Source organism: Vicugna pacos, chromosome 18 (genome assembly GCF_048564905.1).
Source record: "Vicugna pacos chromosome 18, VicPac4, whole genome shotgun sequence".
In the NCBI taxonomy this organism is placed as follows: Eukaryota; Metazoa; Chordata; class Mammalia; order Artiodactyla; family Camelidae; genus Vicugna; species Vicugna pacos.
This window is the reverse complement of record NC_133004.1, coordinates 19,152,132-19,177,510: the sequence shown is the minus strand read 5'-3', so window position 1 is coordinate 19,177,510 and position 25,379 is coordinate 19,152,132. Positions and strand designations below refer to the sequence as shown.

At 53.1% G+C, this 25,379-nt stretch overlaps 1 protein-coding gene across 1 annotated transcript; it reads right to left on the bottom strand.

Moving 5' to 3' along the window:
* Positions 1–101: 101 nt before the first annotated feature.
* RAB40C (RAB40C, member RAS oncogene family) lies at positions 102–25,191 on the bottom strand. The gene is made up of 6 exons (XM_031687166.2): positions 24,787–25,191; positions 9,049–9,109; positions 8,492–8,552; positions 3,094–3,171; positions 2,581–2,803; positions 102–2,000 (listed from the first exon to the last, which is right to left on the bottom strand). The coding sequence occupies exons 1-6, from the start codon at positions 24,926–24,928 to the stop codon at positions 1,720–1,722; spliced, it is 846 nt and encodes a 281-aa protein (XP_031543026.2). The 5' UTR covers positions 24,929–25,191; the 3' UTR covers positions 102–1,719.
* Positions 25,192–25,379: the final 188 nt, after the last annotated feature.

The following is a 25,379-nucleotide window of genomic DNA, read 5'->3' as shown; positions in this document are numbered from 1 at the left end:
CCAGGACATGGAAGCTAAGCAGGGCAGTCATGGAGGACAGAGAATCTGCAGTGAAACCCTAAAACCTACATGCAGCCATTCACTCAAAACACAGCCTGCAGTCCAGAGCTAAATTATGTTTACTGTACAAAGAAACTAAAACCATCCAAAACAAGCCCAGGAACGGTGCAAGTGTGGACAGCAGCAAAGGGTAGTGTTGATATGGTGAATGCAGGATCATCTATTTCCTCAAAACAAAGTTCAGAGAAGGGGCTCCTGCTGGCAGGACAGGACAGGTGGGGCCTCCTCCGCCTGACCCCTGCTGGCAGCCAGGCCTCAGCCAGGCTCCCAGCTCACACGTGCTGCAGGCCCTCCCTGCCTCGCCTCCCAGAACAGCAGCACCCAGGACAGTCCCCGAGCAGGGGGTTGGGGTGGGGTATCACAGGCCAGGGAAGGGCCCATGGGCAGGAGGTAGAGTTGAGCACCAGTGTGACCAGTGGCCACGTCACCAGCCAGGTGGACGGAAGGAGGCCTGGCCTCCAGCTCAGGCTGGCTGGTGGGTCCTCGAGGAGGGGCTCAGCATCCACCACTAAGAAAAGGGTGAGAAAGGTTTGGTGACAGGTGACCTCACAGAGGGATGACACCAGGTAAGGAGCAGCTATGGGATCACACCCAAGGTCAGGAGACAGAAGCTGGCCAGAGCAGGGTCTAGACACCCCAGAAGGCAAATGGGGTGGGCTCAGTCCAGATCTGCCCAGGGCCCGGTGGCCCCAGGGAGTACTTATCATCTATAAGTAGCTCTGTGCCTTCAACTCAGAGACGCCGAGCCAATTTCATGTAGCAACAGATGTAAACAGAACCAGAGGTGCAGAATCAGGGAAGGAAGGTTGTTGGCCCCCATGTAGGGGAGGGGGAGCTGGGGAAGGAGTTAGGGGGCGCACCCCACGTCCCCTTTTCCAAGAAACATGGAAATTCCACTCGGTAACCTGTGAGTTGCCCTGGCTCTGAGCCCAGAGCTCCATGACACACTGGAACACGTCCAGAAGGCTGGCGGGAGCCTGAAGCTGCAGACCCACTGTGCAGACTGCTGGGGCCCGCACGCTCACCGCTGCCCAGAGCTACGTGGTGGGCATGCTGCTCACCATGCTCAGAGAAGCCAACGAGTGTAGCTGGGGAGTTCAAGGTTCCTGCCCAAAGCTTCCACATGTCCCCACTGGCCCCTACACAGCCCACACCCCCATGTGAAGTATTAGGTGAATTCAGATTCAAGCTGTGATGGTGGATTCCTTCCCATCTTTGCCTCAAATACACCCCCTCTCCCAATGTCCCAAAGCTCATCCCCGTAGTCGTCACCGTGTCATTGCATCAAGGCTTCCCTGCTGCTCCTTTAAAAATGTACAAAAGGGGTGAACCATCTTTTACATAAATAAGAAAGGGAATCTGGCCTCTCAGTCACCAGGGACAGCCCCTTCAAGGCTGGGGCCAGGCCAAGCTGCCTCCTGGGCTCTTCTCAGCCGCCCCTTGGAGGCCTGGGCATTTCTGCCACAATCCCGGCAGCCTGGCCCTCCCCATCCTGTGGAACTGGTTTGGCTGGGACCCCAGCCTACTAGGTGCATCCCCACGCTTCCCAGGAGGGGCTGTGTGGCCAAAGTTTTCCCTGTATACTGTGTTCGGCCCAGGCCCAGCCAGGAACTCTCCAAAGGCGTCAGCCCTCCCAGGGCACATCAGGACAGCAGGTGACTACGAGATCTTGCAGTTGCTCCGTGAGCAGTTCTGGGGTGGGCTCTGGGGGGGGCGTATGGACTTGGACCGCTTGAGGCTGTTGCCCTTGCTGCTGCCACCCCCAGCGCCACTGGCCAGCGAGTAGGAGCGCCCATGCATCATGACGGCGTTCATGCCATTGGCCATTGAGAAGGACTTGAGATGGCTCTTGATAGTGACAGGCAGCGGGAGCTTGTCGATGAGGTGCACGGGGGTACAGGAAACGATGGCCCGGCAGCAAAGGTCCTGCAGACTGAACACTGCAGATGGGGGTCAGATGATGGGGTGGTCAGACTGTGAGGAATGGGGTCAGACTGTAGAGGGGTGGGGCAGTGAAGTACGGGGAGACATTGAGGGGCAAGCGGCCATTTCACCTGCAGATGAGCACAGGTGACGCCTGGTAGAGGCTGTGGATCGGGGAGGTCTACCAAGCTCCCAGAATTCCCTAACCTGGGTGCCCCCTGACCCTGCACCAGGCACCCTTCTCCCGTTTCCTCCCTGGAGTCACACACTGAGAGGTGCCCTGGGGAGCCAGGCAGGGACTGAGCTTCCCTTGCCATCTTGGCAGCTCCGCTCTGGTGGTACTGCTGAGCCTAAGGGACTGGGCACCAAGTGAGTGGAGGACTGGGAGGTGGGGTGGGGGCGGGGGCGGTGGTGAGCTTGGAACCTGCTCCCCTGCGGGTAGTGCTGGTAGATGGGGTGGAATCTTGGGCTGGAGGGCAGGCCTGCAATGCCCTATGGCCCTCCAAGATCCCACCCACTGCAGCATGGCCCTGCCCCTCTGTAGTCCCACCCCATGGTCCTCCAGGGCCCCGCCCCCTGAACCTGGCCCCACCTCACCTCGGTTGGGCCTCCAGATCTTCTCCATGCCATGCCGCATGAGCACGATGCGGGACAGCTCGGTGAAGGACTCGATGACATTGAAATTGCACAACGGGCTGACCTCAAAGAAAGTCATGCAGTTCTTCTCCGCGTAGGCGCGTGCCTGCTCTGTCGGGACTTGCCGCTTGAAGGCCAGGTGCAGCCGGTTCCCAACCAGGATCCGGGGGACCCCGGGCGCATGCTTGGGAGGTACAGGACTCATCAGGTGCACAAACGCGGGGTGCCCACTCTCTGCGCTGTACCCCCCAAGCAGGAGGGGCCCTCTGTTGATTCTGTGACAGGTTGAGTCTCCTTGGGACACAGGACCCCACCCTAGAGTGCCACAGCAATCAGTGCACCAGAGGATGCACAGAGCCAGGGCATGGGAGGGGCAGCAAATGGGGGCCACAGAGACTCCCCACCAGGATACGAGTACACATGCCCCAGGAAGGGGGTGACCTTGGAAGGGGGTGTCCACAGAAGCACACCTACCTCATCGATCTCCTTGATCCATCGGTCAATGCCGTCGAAAGACCAGCGGTTGGTGATGTCATACACCAGGAGGATCCCCTGCAAGGGAAACTCAGGTGTTGCGAGGCCCAGGGGCCACCTGGATGGAAGGGGTCTTGTTGGGGCTCTGCCCCACTTCACTCCCACCCAACACAAGAAGGACTAGGGACACTCGGGCACCAGCCAGATAGGTGTCAGGTAGACCATACAATTTACCTAACATGGGGCAATGTGGAAAATGTGCTTTGAGCCTTCCTCTTGCATTTAAGAGGGGCTCTGTGCACAGGGCTCAGCTACCCCTGTCTCTGTCTCCTCACTGTGGCCCTCGACACCTGCCATGTGGGGTGGTGGTCTGACTGTCAGGGATCTCCTGGGCTCAAGGCTGCCTCCTCTCTCCCCTTGGGGATTAAGAAGGGGGCAGACCTGGCATTTTTTTCAACACCTTTTCCTCCAAGCACACTGTGTTACCCTGTGATCATTTAAAATTCACTTGAGCTAAGAAAGGGGCACATGGAACTATAGTGAAGGGCAGGCCTTGAGGACAATTTTGGCAGGCAGGTGTGGGGCCGTGTCCCGGGCACTGTCCAACAGTGCATTCTTCCTGGGGGATGCCAGGGGTGCTGAGCAGAGGTGTTTCTGTGGTTTCCAACCCACACTTACAGAGGACTTCAGTCACTCCAGCAGCTGCATGCGCTTTCCCATCGCATCCCTCAGAGACCACTTACTCCACCCACCTAGCTCCCCTTGTTGTCCCTACTCTAAACATCTCAGCGGCGACCAGTCAAGAGCCTCGGGAAGGTGACTCCAGCAAGCTAGCGCAACCCCTTGGCCCACTGCCTGTCTCTCACTCTACATTCCACTCTGTAGCAGGCTCAGGTACCAAAACCCATCTGCAAGCAGGATTCACACTCCTCCCTGTCTCAGGAAGGCTTCATTCATTCAGCCCACGTTTCTATCACACACAGGGGAGGAGAAAAGTGCAGCTGAGTTAGAAGGAACAGGGCATATTCCATCTCAAAATAAGGAATTTTAAATCCCTTCCTCTTAAAAATGTCCTTCAAATTCTGGAAGAGTAGGCCCTGTTAAGATGAAGATCAAGATTACTTTAAACTCCACATGTAGCTCCAGGAAGGCCCCTGGCTTGCTGGGGAGGAAGAGCTAGGCCTGGAGGGAAATCGTCCACTATGGTGGGCAACAGAATATGACTGAAAAGAAATTCATCCTGTTGTCAGGGGCACAGGGACCAAAGCCCTCTCCCTGGATGCTGGGGTGGGGGTAGGGCTACTAGCCCTCCAACTCAGAAACCCTCTTCTGAGAGATAATTGAAGATATGTCCAAAAACCAGCCTTCACAGATGCTCATCAAAGCACTGCCCATAAAACAAAACAAAAAAAAAATGAGAAACAAACTAAATATGCAGCCCCCAGTGCTGCTGAACAGCTGGAGCAAGGTGCAGACTCCCCAGGCGGGCAATGTAAGTAACAGTACTTGAGAAGTACACATGCTTATCACTAGAGTGTGAGGTAACAAATGCAGATCCCAAAGTTACACAGAGGGCAGTATTCTAAAAATACAAATATAAATACACCGCTCAAAAAAGGTTTCCATGGATGTGACCACACATTGAAGGGCTGCATGGGGAATCATTTCTTTCTTATGCTTCCTATGTAATGTTTAAAACCTCAAGCAAATGAGGAGAAGCCTATCTCTTGGGTTCAGGCTCCAACCACATCCCAAGTCTGCTGGGGAGCCCCTGGTTGCCCCTCCTGTCTAGCAACAGTCTCTGTCCAGCACCACCACCCAAGTCTGACAGGTTAGGGTGACAAAGGAGTCACCAGGGGAAGGACACACACAGAGCTGATCACACTGCTGGCAGGGACCAAAATGTTCATGGACTTGGCAGGGGAAAATAGCTGTGGCGGACCACAAGCAGGATGGCTGAGAAACCAAAATGAGGCTCCTGATTAGCAGGATCACCCCTTCAGGACTCCAGAGTCAGCTGTGTGTCTCAAAGAGGCAGAAGGAGGGGCAGATAGATTGTCACTATATATATACAGACACACACATATGTATATATATATTTTTTTCCTTTTTTTGGCTCAGGTTTTTAAAAGTTAGTAAGACTCTAGGGCACTTACTAACTTTTACAATAGAATAAATAGAAGCTACTCCCCCAACCACCTACCCTGTAGCTCTCCAGGAATCACCTGCTACTCACTTTCGAGTGTTTCCCAGGCATTTCCTAACACAGACAGGGTCATGGTGCAAACTACCCAACACCCCCAGGACTCTTTCCTAACAGTGGCCTGCACCTTGACCCAGGCTAATTAGATGGTACAGCTGCTGGCTCTCTGGTAATGGACCCAGTATTATTACCGCTGAGCATATACAACTCAAGCTGTAAGAGAAATTCCTCAGACATAGAATTTGGGCCTAGAAGTAGGTGCCCTTATTGTTGCCAAGGCGATTGATGAGCTACAGTTTATATACCAGAAAATGCAGACTTTAGGTTCGATGAATTTGGGCAAATGTCCTGGAACTATCATCCCAATCAAGGCACAGAGGTGTCATTTTTTATTAAATTTACTTTGGAATGTGTCATGCACTTATGTAGTCAAGCTTCCAAGGAACAAGAGGCTGTGGCTGGAAGCATCTGCCCCATAAGCACCAGGCCCTGCCCAGAAGCACACACACTGGAAAGGGGAGTGCACGCCCCATACCTGGCGGGGACAAGTGGCTACTGGTACCCTGGTCAGCACCCACCTGATGCTCAGCACGCACCAGACCATTCTCATGTGAACCTAAAACCCATTTTCAGAAAACTGATCCATCCTGCTCCCTCCAAGAAAGAGACAAGTGCCTGGCCAAACTCTTCCTGGTACTGGTCCGGCTGACCCCAAACCCCCAACTAAACAGAATGTTGCCCACCCCTGGCTCCCTCCACACACCCAGCCTGGGGGAACCGCACAGGGGCTGGCTCTCCCGCAGCAGTAGTAAAAGCCACAAGACAGTCCTGTGTAGCACAGGCGACAGCAGCCAGGAGTTGGCTGGTGGCTTTTGTGACCTGGATCCTGAGGGACTGACTGCAAGGCCTCTCTGGTCTTCACTGAGGGTGGGAGGGTGACAGGAAATACAAAACCTGACTTGGAAAGAAGGTTTTGCTAGTCTGTATGGTCAGGGGCTTTGCAAAGCCCCTTGCTGAAAGATCTGGGAAACACCTTCACCTCCACTGCCACCTGCCAAGCAGGATGGAAACGGATGGCCAAGCACTGATAATGCAGTAGAGGACCCAAGGAAACCAGCCCCACCCCCAACCCCAGGCCTGAGATGTGCACTCGGGCTCCTCCAGCAAATGTCCTGAGGAACTACCATTCCAATCAAGGCACAGAGGTGTCTTGTTGCTTTTGGGCTCCTCCAGCCCAGAAGCGACAAGAACCTCCAGAATGAGCACAGAATTCGGCATAAGCAAGGATGAAAGGATGCATACACACCAACTGTCCTGGCTGCTTTGGACAGAATGTGGACGTGGTAACAGTATCCCTTCCCCAAAGTGTGTGCTCTGGCCATTGCCCAGGCTGTCAGATGTGTCCTCTGTCAGTCCCCGGTCCACTCTGCATTTACACTCAAAGCAAGCGGACAGCTGAGCCCACTTAGGTTTAATCTCCCAGGGCCTTTCTCAATATTTCCTAATCACCCTCTGTTATCATAACCCAAGGTAACTACTCCCCTTATCTCTTCATTTTTCATTATAAAAGTTAACAGGTGTATCGCAGAAAAACTGAGAAATATTCAAAATCAAAGGGAAGACAACAGAACTTATCAGTGGTCCAGAGATAATGGATACCACCCCTCAGAATTTAGCTTTCTCACCTCCTTGTATGTATAAATTCATGCACGCAGTCCCTCCTTTACAAAAAGAGGGCCCGTGGGACACACACCTTGGCACATGAGCTCTCCCATGTGTCTTCTGAGGACACTGGGCTGTGAGGAAGTTCTCCTTACTCAATCTCACATCTGGTGCAATCTGCACCCTGAGCACTTCTGTCTTTCTGATCATTTAAGATCAGCTGTTCCAGGTGGAAGTGCCAGGTTAAGCACCAGCTCCAAAGGCTCCTGATACTGGGCACACACTGAGGGATGGAGCTGGTGGACAGGCAGCACCATCGTCCACACCTCTGCAGGAGCTCCCAGGATGGAGCCGCCAAGCCTAGTACAAGTCTCCCCGGCCTCTCGCCACATCTGAGAGGCTCTGGCTCAGGAAGGCCCTGGGGAAAGGCTGGTAACATCAACACCTAAGCATACTGAGTCCAAGCCCTACTGCAGACTTTTGCCTGGTTCCTGCCCAGGTTCCATGGAGCAGAAAGAACAGCAAGATGGAGAGGTGCCTGGGCATCTGCAGACGTCATCGATTCCTGCTCACAAAGCCCTAACCAGGCTGCCCCCGTTCCTGCTGAGTGCATCCCTACACAGCCCCATAGGCCCAAATGCCTCCTCCTCACACAAGTGTGATCCTGGCAGATCATCCCACCTAGGGGGCAGGGCTGGGCAGGGCTGACTGCGGGGGTCTCCACAGCAATTCCAGAAGCTGTAGGCCCACCCTGTGTCACAGGCAGGACTGGTCCCCAGACCCTGCATGTTGGAGCAGTGAGTCGACAGCGGGTCTGTTCACACAATTGCTTCATGCCCTCCCTCCAGGGACGAATCACCCACAGATTTGGTCAGCACACAAGTATGCCGTGGGGGGCCCAGGAGACACAAAGAGGGACGAGCAAATCCCCACACGCCCCTCAGTCCTCACATACCCAAGCAAGTCCCCACACCCCAAGCAAACCCCCACATTCCTCAGTGAGCCCCCTGGGACAGCCTCCATCTCTGGCTCCCTGCCGACAACCTGCCCGCCTAGGACCTGCAGTAATCCCTCCCAGCCCTTCCCACTGCGAGTGGCTTGGACTCAAAGTCCCCGCAGCCTGATTAGTGATCCAGCCCAGCTGGCCCTGGGAGCCCTTGCCCTGAGACCAACCTGGCTTCCCCAGCAGCCTCCTCACTCACTCAGCAAGTGGAGAAGTCACCTCGACTGAACCAGGTGATGGGGGACATCTCTACAGTATGGGGTCCCAGCACACCTCCTGCAGCAGCTCTGGGCAGTGGGGGCCACAGGAGCCCGTGAAGACACAGAGCTGGCTGTGGGGCCCTGGCACCCTCTGACAGCTGAGGCCCCTCCATTAGAGGGCAAACTTGTTTGGGCTCTTGGATGGAAGCCTAATGTTCAAATATCAAAACTTCTTGGGAAAGAATCCTGCAAGTGGGGTATCAGGTGGCCAACATGCATAAGGAGAGTGGCCCTACTGGAGAACAGCCCTGGCAGCACCCCTGGTCTTACCTGTGCGCCCCTGGAGTAGGACCTGAAGATGGTGCAGAACCTGCCCTGGCCCGACGTGTCCCTGAAACAAAGGAGGATTGGGGATACAGCCCGAGGGACCCCAGCATGCACCGTGTGATCCCTGCAAGGCACTCGCCACCCATTCCTGTCCCACTCTGTGGGCCTGGGCACTCTGGAAGACTGCCCTGCGGGACTGGAGAACCTTAAACCTGTGCAAATTTACATCTTGACTTTGAGGCTCTGGAAATGCCCTTAACGTGGAGCTTAGCAAAGGCTGTGGAGATAGGGCCAGGGCCCCTGTGGAAATGAGTCTTTAAGGGCAAAAGGGAGCTAAGCTCTGTCAAGACAAGCAGCCCCAGACTGTCTGGGTCCTGCACCGCACTCCACTTCACATTCGCACAGGGGCGGTGTTAACAGCTACTCTAAGGGACACGTAAATGGGGTCCTTTCTGCTTCTTTAAGGATTCCCAACTTACTTTGCCAGCCATCCTGGCCCCACACAACAACTGAAGTGCAGTAGCCCCGCCCCGGGCACCTAGGTTGCACCACAGACTCACCAGAGCTCCAGCTTGACCCGCCGGCCGTCCAGAAGGATGGTGGTGGTCTTGTAGTCGATCCCTGCAAGGAAGCAGAGGGCAACTGAAGGAGCGCCATCTGGCCAGGGCCCAGTCCCTGTAGCTGAGCAGAAATGTGGCTCCAGCCCAGCGACCCCATATGGCTGCCCTCGTGTCATCCCAGAGGCCTGTGCTGGTGCTGATGGCACTGGCCAAAGGGAAGGCGGCCAGGCTGGGAACCAAACCACTTCAGGATAGCTACTCGGCTTTCTGAGTTCTTAGGTCCATTATAACTCCCAGGTCCTCACACTGGAGCATGTTTGGAGCACTGTCAAGGGTAAGGTAATTTCTAAAATGCCATTTCTCTGGAGCACTCTCTGGAGAATCTCTGCTTGCCATGTCTTTAGTTTTTACTTTTTTATACTTTTATGCAAAAAAAAAAGAGTCAGTCCAAGAAAGGTTGGTGGGAGTGGAGGCAGTGCTGGACATTTTACCTTACATGTAAGATCTTCAGCTGGTTTATGGGACATCACAAAACTTCCTAAAAGCTGTCTTTCCTCCTCCTCTCTTAAGCCTTAAAAATGTCATCAGTTTCTTGGCTGTTTACCACACTTGTTCTAAGAAGGCTTGGAAATTGGTACTTTTAGCATGGATACTGCTCTCACACATTGTGTATGTGTATGCAAAGCCAACCTTAGAGCGCTGCATGTGTGGCTGCTACCACGATGGTCCTTCCACCTGGCTGACTTCTAACTGTGTCAAAACCTGGCTCCTGTGCATCAAAAGACAACTCAAAAGAATGAAAATGCAGCCCACAAAATGGGAGACAGTATTTGCAAGTCAAATATCTGATAAGGGACTGATATCCAGAAAATATAAAGAAATCCTACAACTCAACAGCCACAAATAAAATCCAATTAAAAAATGGGCAAGAGACTTGAATAGACATTTCTCCAAAGAAGATATGCAAATGGCTGACAAGCACATGAAAAGATGCTCAAGGCCACAAGTCATTAGAGAAATGCACATCAAAATCACAATGAGATACCACCTCACATCCATCAGATAGTTTTTATAAAACAAAACCCAGAAAATAACCTGTATTGGTAAAGATGTGGAGAAATCAGAACCTTTGTGCACTGATGGTGGGAATGGAAAATGGTGTAGCCACCATGGAAAACAATAATGGTAATTCCTCAAAGAATTAAACACAGAATTAGCATGTAATCCAAAAATTCCACTTCAGGTTTGTACCTCAAAAAAGTAAAAGCAGGGAATTAATATGTATGTATCTGCACACCTGTGTTCACTGCAGCATTAATCACATTGTCAAACGTTGGATACAACCCAAGTGTCTATCAATGGAAGAATGAATAAGCAAAATGTGGTCCATCCACACAACAAAATATTATTCAACCTTAAAAACGAAGGAAAGTCTGACACATGTTACAACATTGATGAACCTTGAAGACATTACACTCCATAAAATAAGACAGATGCAAGAGGACACATCCTGTTTGATTCCACTCCTATGAGGCCCAAAGAACAATCGGATTTAGAGACAAGAAAGGAGATCAGAGGTTGCCTTGGGCTAGAGGAGGGGTGGGGAATTAGTGCGCGGGGACAGGTGTCAGTTGGAAAGAGGAAAAAGTTCCGGAAAGTAAACTCATTACTCATGACTTCAACTTCAGAAAGGACGACCAGTCCTCACCCTCCAGGGGCTTTGCTCAACGCTCCACCAAATGCCCAAAAGGAGATGGATGGTGATGAATATACTGACTGCCACTGAACTATACACCTAAAAATATTTAAAATGGTCAATTTTACATGGTGTGTATTTTACCACTATTTTTCTTTCTTCTGCACATATTCTCAAGCAAAATAAACATTCTTTAGGGGGAAACAGAACTCAGGCCTGTCTCCACTGTCCTTCCTCTGCATTTGCCCCTCCCCCCAACTCTCTGCTGATAACCAGCTTCTCTGGGTGGACACTCTTAGAATTCTCTGTCAAACGGACGCTCCAACTTGGCCCAGGACACCTTCCTTTCAGTCCTGGCTCTCCACCTGTGGTGAGCTGACTCCATGAGGACAGTGTTGAAACAGTGATTTCCAGGAAGGCTGTGGATGTAGGCACCCATTCTCCAGGGGCCGTCACCTCCGTGCAGTCATGAGCCCAGTGAGCTTGGGCCATGGGGACTGGACAGGTGTCAGTTGGGAAGGCCAGCCCCCAGGAAAGGACCTCAAGGTCCACGGCTCAAGGGCATATCCTGGGCTGCTGGGAGGAGAGAGACATCCAGGAAGGGCCCAGGAGGAAGCAGGGGGCAGGGAGCTGTGCTGTTGCCCTTACTTGCCTCTGGGGAGGACGCCGGTCTCGGCGGTGGTGGCTCACTAGGCCTCCTCCCATAAATGGCACCGAGAGGCAGCTGGCGCCTCGCTGACCCACCTGCCTGAGTCCTGCCCAACTCATTACTCATGACTTCAACTTCAGAAAGGACGAATGGTCCCCACCCTCCAGGGGCTCTGCTCAACACTCCACCAAATGCCCAAGAGGGACCTGTGGGGACAGGTACTCAGAGCTGGGAGCTGGCACCAAGGAGGGATCAGCTCTCTTCCCAAGCCACCCCCTCCCTGCCCCACTGCACAGCCCACCACCTGGGTCAGAGGGCTCATAGAGAACAGGACTTCCAGGGAAGAGACCACTAAATGACTCAGACTCACGGAAGGCAGCCGTTCTCTCTGAACACAACCTGCCCACGGGCCCTCCAGCCCCAGCTACAGCCTCTGGGGACAGGTGGCCTCCATGGCCTGGCTCGGGCACCCCCAGGAAGGCAGAGTGGCCTGTGTGAGGGGCCTGAGGAAAGTGGACGGCAGGTCCCTACAGTAGACAGCAGGAGCCAGCTGAGGATGGCCAGGGAGCCCAAAGGCTGACATGCTCACCCGGATATCAGAAACATCTCAAGTATATTCATCATGCTGGCTCTGCCTCTCACCTGCCCATCTCCCAAATCTGGATAAAAATGTAAGGTGTGCTTTATAAATGCATAGAAAATACAGACTCACCAAGTTCAGAGAAGCCTGCCCAGAGAGGCAGCATCTACCACCGTAAGGACAGCACCAGCCAGATCTCACCACTGAACCAGCTCAGACAACTCTCAGAGCTTGACACTTCTTGCTGCAGAACTTCACAATTATCCCTGCCCCTGCTTCACCCCACCAGTCCTTAAAAAACAAGTAGCTTTTTGAGAAAGGGACGACCAGACGTTTCACTGCAAGCATTTAACACCTCGTACAGCACAGGCATGACCGTTGAGAATACACACCAGCTCTCCAGAGCCAGAGCAGCTGCCCCGTGCACACAGGCCCATGAAGTCTCTTGAGGGCTGGGCCCAGGCACTCAGTGGTGTGTCCAATGCACAAGGAGGCAGGAGCAGCTCACACGTGGGGAGGGCTCAGGCCCTGGGACTGCAGACACTCCCTGGATGGACACAGGGCTTGGGAGGCCGCCAGGGTGAGGGGCCAGAGCAGACCACTTGTGTCCCTGCTGGGGGCTGTTCAGCCCTGATTTCAGCCTACTGTCCCTGAGCTGAGTTCAGAGGGGTCCCTGTCGACCCTCACAGCCTAGCTCTCTGAACTTAGCAGTGGCAGTGGCACCTGCCCTCCAAACTGTCAGCCTCCCTCACCTGACTGATACCCAAACTCATAGGAACATCTGTCTATTGTTTCATAAGGTTCCTGAAAGGAGTGCAATTCACTTGACACAAGTGGCTTCTACATTCTGACCCTCTACCAGGCACCCAGCTGTCTTGTACCTGCACCCAGCCAAGAGCTGCAGCACATCCCCTCAGGGGCACGGGAGCCTCCAATTCCCACCAGCGTGCCCACACCCAGCTGGGGGTTCACACAGTGAAGACCTGGGGACCTCATTCTGAGCCAAGACCCTGACTCAGCCCATGTGGCGTGTGTGCCCCTCCCTTCACTCCACGGTGTGCAGGGGTGCTACTACCTTGTGAATCACAGCAGACTGCCTTGTTTGTTCAGAATTTTACTAAGAGTTGTTCACCATTCAGGAAAAAAAAATCAACCATAGCCACAGCAGAGCAGGTACATTTTTTACTGTCACCTTCTCAGCATCAAGCACAACTGTCCCCAAGCACTGACTTACTCAACCACAAATGACTTTCTGACATAGGACAGCACCCCTTTCTTCCTCCTTTATGTTACAGGTGCACATACACATGTGTGTGTGTTTAGTTCTGAGCACGAGTAGGACAGATTACTAATTTCTTTCCTTTTCAAGACAATAAAGGGGATGCTTCAAAGCGTTGGTCCACAAGGGCCTGCCAGCCTCTGATGCAGTGTCCCTGCAACACTCTGTCCCTCCTGACGCTGTGTTCCTCCCACACCGTGTCCCTGCATCGCTGGCCTCACATCCAGCAGGGAGGAGCTGGGCACTGAGCAGCTCGCCAGCTTTGGGAAAACGCTGACAGAGGCTGGAGAAGCAGAGACACTACAACTAATTGCCTGGTTGCTGACTCTGCCACCCTTCCTAGAGGTGCTTCAGAGCACAGACTCAGGGAAGGGAGGAGCAGGAAAGAAGAATACTACAAAAAAGGGCATTCAAGTTTCATCCAGACAGCTGCCCACACTGTAGTGATCTGGGGAGTCCACCAGGCACCCACTCCCTCAGGCCCCCTAAGACCCACTTCCCCAGGGCTGTAAGCAAAGTTGCAGGGACATGCAGGAGGAAGGCTGAGGATGGGGGGCACTGACCAGCAGGACACAACCTCTGTCTTCTGCCTGCCCCTCTCCTCGGGAGTAGGACATTTCCACTTGAGTGAAGCATCCCCGGCCATGTGGCCAGCCTAGCAAGGACAACCTGGTACAAGAGCCATTCTCCTCGGGCACCCTTTTCTCTCACTGCCACAGCGTGGCAGGCCCTCCCCTCAGGCATCTCCCCACTCCCCACGTCTGCTGGCCCCAGCTCAGGACAACAGATCTCCAGAAAGCCCATCTTCACTCCATGTCTAGGAAGTTGCGAGGTGATTGGGGCGAAAGGAACAAACCAAGTTAGTTCTCAGCTGTCTGCCTAGACCTGCCCACTCAGCTGTATTTTGAGTGTGTGAGTCCAGACTGCGGAAGTTTCTAAACTCAGTTCTCCACTGCTCTGAGGCAGCAGGAGCTGTCAGGACAAAGCCCACTAGACACAGCCCGGCTGACCTGGAGGTGGAGGCACTTTCCACGCACCTATCCAGGCTCAATTTGGACCCACCTGGGGGAGTGGCAAGGAGGGTTGTCCTACCCCACACAGCATCCTTCCCAACCTCCCTTCAGTGTGAGGTCCAGTCTTCAGGAAAAAAAAGCCAACACTAAGTGTGTAACTATCCAGCTAATTTCCAACATGATTAAAAGCCATAGGAGAATTTCTTTTTTAAAAAGAATTTATTTATTTTGGTTTTTTGGGGTGTGGAAAGGTAATTAGCTTTATTAATTTAATGGAGGTACTGGGGTTCGAACTCATGACCTCGTGCATGCTAAGCATGTGCTCTATCAGTGAGTTATTCCCTCTCCCCAGCCATAAAAGAACTTCTTAAAAATTCAAAACAATTAATAAAAACTGAGTAATGAAAGATTGGATTAAAAATGAAAAAGATTGTGCTTTACATCAGAAATTGACATAACATTGTAAACTGACTATACTTCAATAAAAAAGTATATAAAAAATAAAATAAAAAGAATTGTAACAACAACAACAAAAAAGAATGAAAAAGAAAAAGCTAACTGATGCCTTCCTTTACATTGTTAAATCCAGCACCTGAAACTGGAATGGTACTCCCTGTAGGCTGGACCCCAAGCGCAGCACCCTCGCAGCCTAGTAGGTGACCCTGCGGCTTCACAGGAGGCTTCAGATGCAGTGTGGTCCCCTACCGTGGAGAAGATGCTGCTATGTCAAAAGCCAGGTTGTTGGTCTTCATGTAGAGCTCCCGGATCTCCCCTCCTGGCCCCTAGTCAGGCTCCTGTGTGTTTCCAACATCAAGCCAGCACACAGCATGAGGGCACTGCCCCCAAAACCCAAGACAGGCAGCCACCGTCCCTTGATGTTACTCCTTAGGGAGAGAAAATAAGGTCTCACCAAGTTCCCAGAGATAGACAAAAGCAAAAAAAGATCTGGGTCTTCTTGGAATCAGAAGTGTTCCATAACACAGGTGAACACGCAGAAGTGCCTGGAATCCACAGGCTAGCTGTGCAGGCAGCCCCAGGCACACAGGTGACCTCCTGACCAGCTGTCATACGTCTTCTGCCAAGGGGGAGACCACAGCACAGGCCTCTGCCAGGGTCATGTGTCTCTAGCCAGAGCATGCGCGAAGGGCAGAGGCAAGGCCTTGGCACAGTGTGGTGGGCATTCCCACCACTAAGCACACCCCTCTGCCAAGGGTGGTGGGAGCTAAGACTGGCTTCTGACTCCTAGATGGGACCAGGTGACAGATATCCCTCTGGAGTCACACCACACAAGACTGTCCCGTGGGCTCCATGAGGCTAGATGCCCCACAGAGAGGTCTGCGGCCAGGTGCTGACAATGAGCACACTTGAGCACAGTATGTGAGAGACCCAGGCCCAGATTCAGATGCACAGAAACTGGGCACTAATAAGTGGGTGCTGTTTTAAGCCACTTGGTATTTCTTGGTCGGCTCAGGTGGCTAGGACAGAATTCCACAGCTGGGGAATTACAAACAGCAGATGTTTATTTCCTACTGTCTGGAGGTTGGAAGTCCAAGACCACAGCACCTGCAGACTCTGTGTCTGACAGGGGCAGATTCCTGGTTCAGGGACGGTGCTGTCTTCCTGCAATGTTCTTGCATGATGGAGAGGGCAAGGGAGTTCTCTGGGATCACTAAGGACACCAATTCACCCTCCTGACCTGATCACCTTCTGAAGACCCCACCTCCAAACACCAGCACCTTGGGGGTCAGGTATAAATGTGTGAATTTGGGGGGACACACATTCAGTTTCCAGCAGTAACTAACCCCAGCAGGACTGAACAGAAATGCAAACATGCACTCCTCTGATCAGACTACAAAAATCTATCAACACAAAACAACAAAAAGAACTTTTCATGAAGTTGTGGTGGGCCGAGGAAAGGCCCCCAAAGATGTCCCCATCCTAGTCCCTGGAACCTGTGACCATGCTTCCTAAGGGGCAAAGGGGCTTTGCTGATGTGACCTCAGTTATGGTCCTCAAGGGGAGAGGATCCTGGGTTACCCGGGTGGGGCAATGTCATCAAGAGTCCTTACAAGTGGGGACCCTTTTCTGGTGAGTCAGAGAGATGAGATGGAAGAAGGGACCTGAGCTGGCTTTGCAGAGGGAGGAGGGGACTCGTACAGAGTGCAGGAAACTGGGACAACCCTCCGTTTACAGCCAGCAAGGAAACAGGGCCCTCGGTCCCACACCTTGACTGCTCACCACACCTTCAGGACTGTAAGATGACGGGCACAGCAGCAACAGAGAAGGAACATCCAAGTGCACAAGCAACTAAAGGCCATTTATCTCAGCTTCATTTTCTATTATAGGTAAACTGGGTACAGGCTAACAATCCATCCCCTCAGGAAGGTTAGGTAACGGCAGGAGACCCACAGGGTGGAGCGCCACCGGCCTCAGCAGGGCTAAAGTGGAAGCAGGCTGTGGAGCAAGCGGAACTCTCACACTCTCCTGGCAGGACAGAAATTGCTCAACTGCTCTGGAAAACTGGCAGGATCTACAAAGGCTGCACCTTGCAGCCCAGCAATCCCACCCCTCACTGTTTCCCTGACAGAAACACATATGTACATTCACCAAAAAATACGCATGAGAATTTTCATAGCAGCACTACTCAGAGTGACCCAAACACAGAAGCGTTCCCAAAGCCCATGTGCAGAGCGGAGGAACGCACGGTCTCCTCACACGTGGAAGGCTGCGCACAAAGGAGTGAACCACGACTACACACAGTGATATGGCTGAATCCAACCCAACATGGAGAAAAAAAGAAGCTATCATGAATACGCACCATGTGGTTCCACTCAGAGAAATTTTAGAAGTGCAAATCAGCCTGTGATGTAAGTCAGCAGAGGCCAGGCCGGGCATAGGCCATGGTCTGCTAAGAGTGGAATGAGTGCACCTGTCCACAGACATCGAACTGCAAGCTTTACATGGATACAGGTTCTTGGTACATAAATAATACCTCAATAAGGTCGATTAAAAGGAAAAGAACCTGACAACACCCAAAGCTGACTAAGATATAGAGCCACAGAACTCATCATGTGGCCCAGAAACCCCACTCCCGAGACACATCCACACAGAGACTGGTGTGCTGGAATGCATTTTGTGCCACTGAACCTACACTTACAAAAGGCCAACATGATAAACATGCATGTTGTCCCACAAAAATGAATTCAAAAAAATTTAAAGGATTTGTATAAGAATGTTCATGACAGCATTATTCACAGTAGCCAAAATCTGGAAGTAACCTAAACCGTATTGATAGGTAAAAGGATGAAAAAATCCGGTGTATGCATGCAAAGGACTGCCACCGAGGGACAAGAACGCAGGTGGTATGTGAACGTGAGTGGACTTGCTGAGCAAAACAAGAAGAGACAAGACAGGCCACGCTGTGTGGTCCACTCACAGGAAGTTCTGGTAAAAGTAACCCACAGACACAAGGAGCAGGCCAGTGGGGCAGGGGCCCAAGAGAACCTCTGGGGTAGGGGGAGCATTCCATACCTTGATCAGGGCTGTTCACTAATGTGCTGACCATGTGGACGTCTGGGAATAAGGATGACCCGCTGGCCCCAGTGCCTGCCCTCCCACACCAAGTGCACACACAAGCCTGCCGCTTGGCCAGGTCAGGGACAGAGAGTACATGGAGGCACCTGATACAGTTCAAGAAACCCTTCTAGGCTGGCAGGCAGGGGCTGGGGAGCTCCAGGGCAGTTACTTTGTGGGCTGGTTTCCTTAATGACTGAAAAACCACACCAGACCAAACCAAAGTAAAAGCTTCCTGTTGTCCATATAGAGCAAGCTCACTTCACACACAAACCTGGCAAAACACAGAACCTTAAAAACAAAACTAAAAACAAACAAACAAAAAAACAAACAAAACTACTCACAACCCCAAAACTCAAAGGTTACCACCATTAATGTTCTCACATATTTCACTCAAAAATTCTGTCCATTTTATGTATATTTATACACTATGTAATAAGACGTGTTTTTCCCCCACTTAATGAGATAATAAAGATTTCCCTATATCATTGAATACTCACTAAATATTCCTGCAAACCTGCATTTTTTAAAGGCTATGGTAATATCTCACCCAACAAATATACCACATCTCTACTGCCAAACACTTAGGCTTTTTCAAGTTTTTCATTTTTATTAAAAAAAAAAAAAAGCCTTAACAAGGACAGATTCCTAATTGCTTGGTTGAAAAGGGAAGACTGTCACAGCTCGGGATATGTGCTGCTGAGTCCCTCAGAGAGAGCATGGCAGGCACCATCCCTGCGAGTGTTATCAGACTTACCCTGTGATAAGCTCACAGGTGAGCATTCCATTCCACTGAATTTTAAGGTTAAACATCTTCCCATGTATCTTTCATTAGAAGACTATCGTGGGACCCTTGCCAAGTGACTTAAAATGAGAAAAACACTCCCAGTGATGATACCATTACCACGCTGCTCCCACTCACTGAGGGATCTGGCTGCTGCTAACCTGGACACAAATGAAACCACTGCAGCCCCAGCTGTGTGTTCATGTGTAGAGTGTATACAAACAAACAAGTATGTGAGTGTGCATGTGTCTGTGCCCACATATACACGTGAACGTATATGTGGTGTGCACAGGTGTGCCAGCACAGATGACTGAAAGAGCATGCACAAAGGACTGTTACTCCACAGGAGGTGTCTGTCAGGTCAGGGTGGCAGCTGCTGCACGCTGATGAGGGCCTCTGTTGGCCACACCGCACCTGAGCCCTGTGCTCAGGGACACACCTCCTCCTGTCCAAACTACATCAGTAGGAAAATCAGACTCAGCTACTAATGCCTTCCAGCAGTGTGGAACAGGAAGCAAAGAGGACCCAGGAAGAGAGAGAGGAGTAAACACTGGGAAGCAGAGATTAATGCAAAACAACTGGGTAAAACTAGGTAGGGGATTCCTATAAGGGGCACCAGCCTGAGGGCTTAGGAGACAACAGCCAACAGTGAAAGGTGGGCAGGGTGGACAGCCAACACTGCTGCTGAGTTAGAGCTCCCAAATCCTCCGCAGTGGCTTCTGGAACTAATACAGAACCTTGGCACCCTGTTCGATGTCACCATGTTCCCTCAGTCACTCAAAGCTACACAAAGCGTTCTACATCCCTGTTACCACTCCTCCCACTGAGGCATCGCACAGACCTGATCTGCAGGCACCCACCCCTACCTTGGCCCAAGTGATGGACAACTGCTGCCCAGGAAGATGCAGGCTGGCCACAGCCCAGCTTACACCCCCAAGAACTGCCTCGGGCCCAGCACAGCAACCCAACCTGTTCTGTCTGACCCACCTGAGTGGCCTCCCGGACTCATAAACATGTGTTTATCACCAGCCAAGATCTCTGTCCAGGGTTGACATTAACTGCCCTGACCAGATCTGATACCTGGTTACCTGCACTTAAATGCTTTTCAAAACCTGTAGAGAGCCTGCCCACTTGCAGGATTCGGGCCTTTTCCACTCATTGTCCTCTATGGGGATGGGGGCATGCTCTCTCAGTATGCTGGCCTCCTGACACCACACCCTCTTCACTCCTTGGTTAAACCCTGGTCAGATCCCTCTTCACTTTCCTTCCCTCCTCATGATCCTGGAAGCCTGTCTTCCAGGCACCCCCACCTTCTGCACGAGTCAGTTCTCTCTTCTGCAACCTAACCAAACCACCACGAAGAGCCAAGGCTTTCTGCTCATGTTCTTGGGTCCCCCACCTCCATCAGTTCTGGGTTTACCCAGTCACCTCTGTCCCCTGTCCCTCCTCTACCTTCTGAAGGACACATGTCCACAGCTGATGAAGTCTTCACCTTTCTGATCCTGGCAGAAGAAAAGTGAGTACCACGGACACCAGAGACCACCTGTCAAACAGCTCACACAACCACACCCATGAACCTTAGTTACTACCTTGTGCTTAGGGTTCAGGTTCACTTTATTCACTTTTATTTCCCAGTCTGTCCCCAAAGGACTGAAAGGACCCACTGTCCCACTGTAAGGATGACCGTACACATCCGGTCTTGGTGCAGCCAGTTCCTCTCCTGGTCTCTGACACTTTCACCAGTCCCAAGACCCTTCTCCTGAGCGCCGAGGGCTGTAAATCCAGTCCCACAAGCCATCTTTCTCTCCTTTCTAGCATTCCCTCTGCAGCTTGCTCCAAGCCAGGGTGCTGGACACTGAGACCTTCCCCACTTTCCTCAAATGTCTGATGGACTGTCCCTAACTGACTGGCTCCAGGCCCCACACCACCTCGTGAGAGGCATGTCCCCATGCCAGGTGCTGCTCACTTCCAGGCCTGGCTACAACTCTGTCCCCTCCTCCTCCCCCCTCCCCAAGGCCCAAAACAGGTAAGCAACCAGCTCTTCAGAGACCAGCCACTGTACACCCTGCAATTCCAACTCAAATAGAACAGAGGTGGAAGTACCCCATAACCCTTCCTGTCTACTTCCCCGTCCCGTTTCCTTCCTGGTTCATCATCTAAGACACAAATACTCCTGCTGATAGAAACAATGACATGACACATGCATGATGACATAGCAGTGCTGCTGCAACCACACAACCCTGGGAGGGAGGCCAGCTCTGCGTTGCCTGTTCCCGTGCCTAGCTTGAGCTTACAACAAGTGCTGAAAATTGGGGAGAAAACCTTAAGTTGAAAATACTCTACCTATACATTAGTTTCCTGAAAATTTAGGAAAAACCACACCAGTCCAAATTACAAATCAATGTAATTAGCATAATCTGAAGTAGGTACCAAAATCTGTCCCTCCCAGCCAGTCACCCTCTCAGGTAGGGTAGGTTGGTCTTCACACCATACATAGCAGATGAGTGCCTCCTACAAAGGGGTGGACTGGAGGAATCCCGTCACACTTGCAGATGGGTCTACCCATGGCCCTTTCTGGACCTCTAGAAACTCCTCTGGAAACTAACAGGTTGCTGTCCTGGTCAGTGGGTGACCCTGGGCACTACTGGGTCTCTGCTCTGGTGGCACAGCCAGGAGGCAGGCAGGGCAGGACCAGCGTGGTGAAGGGAGAACAAATGGGCCTCAGTGACTGGTCCCAGGCCCCAGAGCAGACAGAGGGGTCCCAGGATCTGAAAAAGAGATGCTGGGAGGAAGAGAAAGTACAAGAAGGAAGGAAAAAGCTTCATTTGCGATGCACTGAGGAGAGGAAGAGCTGGAGGGGAGGGCTGTGGCCATCAGAGAGGAGCCAGGCCCAAGCCCAGGGTGGAGGTAAGGGTGAAGGTATAAGAAGTGGTGAGAATGGGGTCACCCCCACAACCACAGTGCCAGGCTGGGGGAGCTAAGTGCCCAGCTGCCCAACCCCTAGGAGATGGTGGGCACCTGGCCCCACTTTGCTACGGCAGCTGCAGACTCTCAGCCTGTCTCAGCCTTGGTTTGTCATCTGTAAAATGGGAGAATGCTGGTGTCTCATCCAGGGTGGCAGGAGGACAGGATGAGAGGCACTGGGGACACATCACACCCAGAGCCACACCTCACTTCAGAATCTGTCACCTGACAGAAGAACAGCAAACCTGGTAACTCAGCCAGAAAAGAGTGAGATCCAAACAGCAGGCCCAGGCAAGCGCAAAGGTGACTGTCAGAACAAGGAACAGGCTATCAGGCTGCTCTTCATCTAACACACACACTTAGTTTGTGCCTCCTGTGTGCAGGTCTCATGCTAGCACTGGGGACAAAGCAGCAAAGATAGTAGGGGCATACAGTCCAGAGACACGTCCTGACTTGGGAAAAAGCACAGAAACGCCTGAAGATGTGGTTTCCCCTTGGGTTCGCACTGAGAACAAAACCAACTTCCAGCGAGAGAAACACCTGGAACTGCCCAGGGACACTGTGATGCTCTGGCACACTGGGTCCCAGAAACAGAAACAACCAGCAGACCCCACATGTTCATGGCAGGCCCCCACACCTGCCCTGCTTTGTGCACACCCGTCACCATGCCCCTGCTTCTCCTGCCCATCAGATCTCCTTCCTTCCCTCCCCAATGCCCTGGACTCAAAAAAGGTGAGCTTCTGTATGCTGCATAGCTCCACCAACACTGACCCTGAGGAGATGGGGTGTGCCCACCCTCTAGTCTTCTAGGATGTGGGCTGATCAATCACAATCCTCCACTTAAAGACTCATGGGAGCCAAGATGCAGAGGATACAACTGCCTTAATGGACGATGCTCACCACCCTCAGTAAAGGGGGAACAGCCCAAGACCCACAGTAATGATTCCTGGGCTCCGCAGAGCAGGGGCAGGTCTGGTGGTGACTGGGGAGAAAGTGCTCACAAAGCTCTGGAACCTCCCTCCCGCCAGCTTCCATAGCATACTTCTTGCTGCCTATGCTCTGGAATGAAAGTTCCCACTGGACGCACAGCCCAGGAGGAACCTCTGTGCAAAGTCCTGAAGAGAGAACAGACCCCTCCCCTAAAACCACTGCCGTGGGTTACAAAGAAAGGGAAACCAAACCTCCTGAGGGGAGACTTCCAGACCTATGAGACCCCCAAATATGGAGTGTGTTAGCATGACCAGATGCCAGAGCCCACGTAGGCTCCCAGGGCACTGGCAAGTTGTCACACATGGTTCTGCTGCTTCAGGTGCCAGTGCTAGAAAAGACCATCTGACGACTCACATGTTGGTGAAGCTGGCGAGAGTGACGTGCCCTTAGGAATCTGCTGAGGAACAACCAAGGCAAGACTTTGATGTAGGGAAGTAATCTGGTGGGCCCAAAGAAAGGGGGTTTGGTTACACGCCCTTCAATAGGTGGAGACTTCCCTGCCATGGTCACCTGCTCCCACTCAGAGCGACTGTGCAAGTCTGGGGCAAACACAAAAAGCTTGAGACGTGGTGAGGGGCTCTTAACAGGAAAGAGGAAAGAAATACACGTGTACCCACCATAAGAGGACTAGAGAGCAAAAGCTCCTGAACAGTACAACTCTTTCAAAGCACTAATTCACATGATGCCAAATCCTGAAAACCAGCAAGACGCCTTCAGCGGGGAAGGTAGTTCTCTGACTCACCCACCTCACACTGATACAGAGCACTGGCCTGCCCAATGAGCTGATGCCTGGACCATGAGGACCCACTCCCCGCATGCGTGGCACAGGTCTTGACCTCAAGGACCCTAGACATGGGGCCCAGGCATCCTGCCTTCTCTACTGGGTGCCACGCAGACTTGCAAGGATCATCTGGGCATGTCCAGGCCCTACCAGCATACGGGACTTTCTAAGAGTGGGTTTTCCTCACCATTACTGGCAGAGAACCCTCCCGCTGGACCAGTATGCCATGAGTCTCTGACATCCCTGCCATCTCAGGCTGGCCTATGCCCTGCTTCACCACTCACCATCTCCTAAGAAGTGTGGCAGCACACCGCACCCTGACAGCAGGGACAGGAGGCAGCTCCCCCGTCTCCACCTGTGGCTCAGTGTTACCTGAATGCTCCCTGCACCGAGCTGGAGGACCCTCAAAAGTGGAAATCAACGTCCTGGGAAGGCGCTGACAGAGCCCAACCCCTCAAGCTCTGCCAAACACCCCCCACCAGCCTCCTAAGAGCAGGGCTCCAGGAAGCAACACCACCTCTGGGAAAGCAACTTGGATGCCCAGTGTCTAATCCTCAACGGATACCAGTGAAGGGGCCAGCTAAGCCCCCTGGAGGCATCACTCTTACACCCCTTGGGGCCTCGCACTTTCTCTCCTTCCCCTAAAATGAATCCAGGGCTCCCATTCTCTCACCCTTAGGGATGTCTCCAAGCTGGGGCTGGGAACATGTGCTTGGGGAGGTGGCACAACTTCCAGCAGGAAGAGTGCTCAGCCAGCCCAGGTAACCCAACAACCCCAACGAGTCCTAAAACGAAAGGGTCAGAAAGAAGCTTCCACACTCAGCTGCCAGAGGCCAGCAATTTAGCAAACAGCAAAGGCTCACAGTGGTCAGGCAGGACTGACAAGAGCCCAGGAAACAAAGCCACAAAGGGTGTGGAGAACAAAAGCTCCACGAAGTAAATTTCGTCAGGTAGGACAGCCCTTCCAGAAGCACAAAGGTCCTCGGGAGGAGCCAACCCAGCGGCCTGAGATGGGCCGGAGGGCAGGGGGTACCGGCCACACCGCTTCACTGGTCACCTCAACTATGGAGGCGGAGGGGAGCTCAAGCAGGTACTATTGATGTGTATTTTCGCCACACATCCAGAGACGGGAAAAGAACGTTTAATCCCATCAGGAAGGGGTGTTTTCTTCCAACACAAGGTGTTGATGCCCTACGCAGTGAGCCAACGGCCTGCCTTTAAAGACGCCCAGGTGGATACACCTGGTGCGGGCCCGAGACAAGACCTTTCTAGGAGGTCCATGGTAAAATCTCCGCCCCCACGACGCCGTGGGCCCCAGAAGGGTCTCCGCGAGCTCGGGCCGCTGCTTCCCCCCACGACCCCGGCCCGAGATGCGAGTCGGACCGCAGGACGCCCGGCTGCGCCAGGTGCGCGCAGCGGCCGGCCTTACCGTTGCTGTAGGCGTACGGGGACTCGGCCGCGCCATCCTGCAGGCTCTCCAGGATCTCGCCCTTGCCCACGTCGCTGTCACCCACCAGCAGGAACTTGAGCAGGTAGTCGTAGCTCTTGACCGGGCTGCCCTGAGTCCCCATCGTCGCTCACGCGCGCGCAGGCCGCGCCCGCATGCCCACGGCGCCGCGGAGCCCGGCGGCGGAGGCCTCCAGCCCACCTGTGGGCGCGGGCGCGGGTGAGCAGGGCCGGCGGACGGCGAGGCCGCCCAGCCTGCACCTGCTCCGCCGCCCCCGCTTCGTTTCTCTTCGCTTTGCCTCGCCTCAGCGCCGCCGCCCCGCCGCTTCCCTCACGGCGCCGCGCAGCCCCGCCGCCCCGCCCCGCCCAGCGCGCCGCCATTGGGCTCCCGCCGCCCCACTTCCTGCGGCCATTGGCCTGCCCGCACGTCCGTCAGCACCACAAGCGCCCCTGCCCACCCCGCTCCCCAGACAGCGCCGCGAGACCTCCGGTCGCCCCGCCCCACGCTGTCGCCATTGGTCACCACCACCCCTTCCAGCGTCCATTGGTCTGTGGGAACGTCCATCACAAATGCCC